The sequence below is a fragment of the Penaeus vannamei genome, chromosome 19 (assembly GCF_042767895.1).
Source record: "Penaeus vannamei isolate JL-2024 chromosome 19, ASM4276789v1, whole genome shotgun sequence".
Lineage (NCBI taxonomy): Eukaryota > Metazoa > Arthropoda > Malacostraca > Decapoda > Penaeidae > Penaeus > Penaeus vannamei.
This window is the reverse complement of record NC_091567.1, coordinates 8326739-8331738: the sequence shown is the minus strand read 5'-3', so window position 1 is coordinate 8331738 and position 5000 is coordinate 8326739. Positions and strand designations below refer to the sequence as shown.

Here is a 5000-nt window from a genome sequence, read left to right as displayed (position 1 = left end):
ACTGTCTATGTTTGTCATCTGTGAAGAAAGATAAAACCTATACATTTTTACAGTAAATGAAGTACAATATATTAACCCATCGGATCCAGGTACCACAGTCACTTGAGCGCTACTCTCCGGGAATGTGTGATATGTAGGCCTGGCCCAGTGTAGTGTCAAGATTCATTTTCCTGTGATACACCATGTGTTGCTGGTCACAGTGAGCAGGGATAGGATCCTGAGCATGAAAATATTGTCCTTCCTGGAGCTGGCACTCTTTCAGTCAAGGCTCATGGATGGTACATTCTACACTCATTTACCAAAGAAAATAATGCAAAAGCCCCTTCCTAAATACATTTCAAGAGATTGTGCACTGGTGGTGAGTTATTCCTGGCAGCCTGAAATTTCAGCTGAAATGCTCATGACAGCATATTTCTGTCACCCCAGCCCTCAGCCACATTTTTTTTAGCATATGGCAGATTTTTTCATGACATCATGTCACCTGGATCCAAGGGATCCTTCATACTCTGATAACATAAAATATATGCATATACTTTTAGATGTGCTTCATTTATTTCTAACACCATTATTTTTTTTCTTTTACAGGTTTTACTCCATATATCCATTATTTCCATGGAGAGTTATATCTTGGCTCCATACAGTTAACTTATTTTTGCCACAATTAAGCCTTGACACAGATATGTTGTTTGACCAGCATAGAATGGTAGATGATGAAAATTTGTCAAATGCTTGGAAAAACTTTAGAAAAACTATTGGTAAGTGTATCCCTTATTTGCATGGTACATTTTGAATTTAGGCAATATACACAGGGTATCCCTATTATTCATCATTAGTATGGACCACAAAAATATGAATAACAAATTGATGAAGTGTTACACATTATTCCATAAGAATGCATTATAATGTGTAATGTTTACCAAGACCCTGTGGTTTGCTCAACTTTATATTCTTAGAATGATAATAGAAAAAATTATGCCAACATTTTTATCTAAGAAAAATGATGCAAAAGAGAAATGCAAACTTTGGATTTTAAAATGTTATAATTACTGCACACACCACACAAGGTAGAGGGGGGTCTGTTGAGTTACGAATAGGGAGAAGAGAGAGTATCATCACATTTTATGTGAGCCATCTTGTCTTCATTTTCAACACGAAATATTCTTTATGTATACTCTAGTTCTCTTTAACAATACATTATAACTTAGACTTTGGTACATGTTTATATATTCTGGAATTCATGTTTTTACTTTAATATATTTGATTTTATATTGTTGTGTCTTTTGTTTTTCGTTTAGTATCAGTTATGGAGACATGCTTGTGTAAATTATTTGGACACTTAAGGATGAAAGAGCCAAATGCAACTAATGATGCATCCATAAAGTCAGTTATGAAAGAGTGAAATGACGAATAACAGGGAATCCTGTACCACTATATATTATTTATTTCCCTAGACTGCTGTATTTTATTGGAGATATTATACTTTATATGAGTAACCAATAGGATTTATATCAGCCTTTCCTTGGATTGTGTTTTAAGAAATGGACATTTGCTTTTCAGGTTCCCCTAAGAGTTTGCAGCAACTGTGTGTTTTAGCTGTCCGAGAGGCAGTTGGCAATGCAAAAGGTTGGCCTCAGCTGACACTTGCTCTGAAACAGTTGGAATTCATGAATGCTCCACTCCCACCAATAATTATGGACCTCTTATTATTTAGTCAGGTATGATTGTTTAGATCTTTATATATGCTTGAATATTTTAACCCACTGTATCCAGATGCTTCACTGTTATCACATGGTCCAAAATATAAGGCTTACTTGACTGATCACTCTGACGGGCTTGTAGGCCAAGACTCCATCTCTCTCCTTTTTAATGTTATTTTCTCCTTTTATGCATAAATATTTTTAGCTTTTTGCCATTTTTCAGTTTCTATATTTATAGTCCTATGATTCATTTTCTTGAGATGGTAATTGACCGTTTTCCTTGCACTGACTCCTGGTCATCTCTGTAGGTAGTCCAGAACTCATTGCAATAATGATAACAATAAGTAACATTTGGTATTTGTGTCATTTTCTTTTTTTCCTTTCAAAACATTCAATTTCGGTAATACAACCTGCATATTCAGAGGGATCCAGTTTGGATTCAGTGATACATAATACATCTGGTTTATTAATTTCAGTAATTTTATCTAGGTCTATGTACCTAAGCTGTCTATATTTGTATAAACTATTTTTATATAATTAAGTATTCTATCTGGTTGTAAGGCTTATGTTTTCTGTCTGAACATTTTGGTTCTGATAGTAAACTTTTCCTTGGAGGCCTCTCATCCTCCAAGTGCATGTCTTTTTTTCCTTAGTCCTTTGTTCAATTTTGTTCTTTGCCTCCTTTTTTTTCTGTCATCTTTGGTCATATTTTCTCTTATCCATTCTTACATTCTTCATGGGTGGCTGGCACTTTACCTTTCTTTATTACATGTTACCATTTCCTTATTCATGGATGTCTTTTAATGGGCATTTCTTTCTCTTTTCAAATACTCCCAACCAATATATACACTCGTCTATGTATGTACGTGGATGTGTATATACACACTCATCTATGTATGTACGTGGATGTGTATATATACACTCGTCTCTGTATGTACGTGGATGTGTATATACACACTCGTCTATGTATGTAGGCGGATGTGTATATACACTCGTCTCTGTATGTCCGTGGATGCATATATACACACTCGTCTCTGTATGTGCGTGGATGTGCATATACACACTCGTCTATGCATGGGCGTGGATGTGTATATACACACTCGTCTATGTATGTGTGTGGCTGTGGATATACACACTCGTCTATGTATGTGCGTGGCTGTGTATATGCACACTCGTCTCTGTATGTACATGGATGTGTATATATACTCATATATGTATGTACATGGATGTGTATATATACTCGTATATGTATATACATAGATATATAATATCAGGTATGCATAGTACTTCACTCTTTTTGTGAATGAGTGGTTGTGGAGCAATCTGTGAAAAAAGAGAAAACTCAAGTGAATTGCATGTATGCAGGTACTCCTAGATTCATTTGGTTAAGTTATTTCAAATAACAGTAATAATGTGATTGATATGTTTTCCTTTCAGATACAGAGTGACAGCTTATTCTGCTGCCCTCCACAAAATGCAATGTTGAGCTATCTGGCTCCCGAGTCGCCACCAGACTCTGAGGTTGAAGAAAACTCTTATTCAGAAGAGGTTAATGCAGAGGAAGAGGATATTACCAGTAATGATAATGAAGGGGAAAGTGATGATGGTTCTGAGGGGAACAGTGATGATGCAGAGATGGAAAGCCTGAAGGATGAGAGCATGAACCATGGGCAAGACCTTGAAGACAGTTACTGTAATTATGAAAAAGAGACAGGTAGTGAGGGTCATGCCACTGCGGAAGAGGAGTCAAGTGGTGAAAAATGATAATTTTTAAACAAAAATGTATATATAAGTAAATATGAATTAAGAATATTTTAGGAAATAGTATTTTGATAATGTAAACTGTAAATATTTTGAAATATTAAATGAATTTTCCAAATGATCTTACACATTTCAGCCTTATACATGGTAATCACAGCAGTGTACAAATGCACTATGGTTCATGAAAGAATCTAATAAAAAATCTATATATAAGTGATATCTTCTTATCAAAGCCCCTCCATTATTCATATTTACAGGCCCACATACATACATATATGCACCTATGTATATATAGTTATATGCACCTATGTATACATAGTTATATGCACCTATGTATACATAGTTATATGCACCTATGTATACATAGTTATATACCCCTATGTATACATAGTTATATGCCCCTATGTATACATAGTTATATGCCCCTATGTATACATAGTTATATGCACCTATGTATACATAGTTATATGCACCTATGTATACATAGTTATATGCACCTATGTATACATAGTTATATGCACCTATGTATACATAGTTATATGCACCTATGTATACATAGTTATATGCACCTATGTATACATAGTTATATGCACCTATGTATACATAGTTATATGCACCTATGTATACATAGTTATATGCACCTATGTATATATATTTATATGTATGTAACTATATATACATAGGTGCATAAAATCTCTCTCTCACACTCAAAAACACACATATGCACACACACACACAAAAACACACAGATGCACACACAAAAAACACAAGTATATAAAAAATATCCAGTCATAAAAAACATAAAAGACACCCACACACAACAACACCCCCCCCCCCCCCCCAAAACCAAAAAAAAAACACATAAAAAAACAAAACACAAACACACACACAAAATCTCACACACACACAAAAACACACACACAGACTCTAATATAATGTATTTCCATGAATGATCCTGGAAAAGGAATGAGAGCCATTTTGCTAATCTTCAATTGTTTATCAATATCTTATAAGTAAAGAATCATACAAATTCTGCGTAATTTTCTTCACCTGATGACTGCAGTATAAAAATGTTAAAAATTCACTATTGCTGCTGTCATTTACTGAGGAGATTCCAGTATATAAGCAGAAAACTTTTCTTTCTATATCAATTGGCAATTTTATACCATATCACAGTTTATCAATAAATACAGCAAATGCCTAATGAAATAAAACAAGTAAGTTCAGTACATTTCCATTGTACAACAAAAAGGATAATCATATAAATTTATATATTTTCATATCACACATATATTACACCTTCACTGTACAAAAAAACTCTTAGCTGTTAAATATCATCTTGTTTCCAAACTCATCTGGTTAGTTATTTGCTGTCATAGCTCTTATAGTTCTATTAACTATGTCTAAGAATATGCAGCAGATTAAAATCAAAGAAAATAGTACACTATAGTTCTCATATTTCCAATAACAAGGTGTATCCCAAATGAAATAATTCTACACAAATAAATTTGGTAAGTTTTGGTTTTATGGAAGTAATACTTA

General features: G+C 33.8%; 2 protein-coding genes across 3 annotated transcripts in view; one reads left to right on the top strand and one right to left on the bottom strand.

The window, feature by feature from the left end:
• Positions 1 to 3671, top strand: part of LOC138865023 (ankyrin repeat and SOCS box protein 3-like) — a 24102-nt gene extending 20431 nt beyond the window's left edge. For both annotated transcript variants that reach the window (XM_070133838.1, XM_070133837.1), the window contains exons 13-15: positions 586 to 755; positions 1558 to 1715; positions 3135 to 3671. In XM_070133838.1, the coding sequence (XP_069989939.1) occupies positions 586 to 755; positions 1558 to 1715; positions 3135 to 3461 (655 nt within the window). In that variant the 3' untranslated portion in view covers positions 3462 to 3671. The remainder of the gene's footprint in view (positions 1 to 585; positions 756 to 1557; positions 1716 to 3134) is intronic.
• A 1053-nt stretch (positions 3672 to 4724) lies between these two features.
• LOC138865022 (band 4.1-like protein 5) overlaps positions 4725 to 5000 on the bottom strand; it is a gene marked incomplete in the record, with an annotated part of 67369 nt that continues 67093 nt past the window's right edge. The window contains 1 exon segment of the mRNA XM_070133836.1: positions 4725 to 5000. This exon segment is cut by the window's right edge and continues 1386 nt beyond it.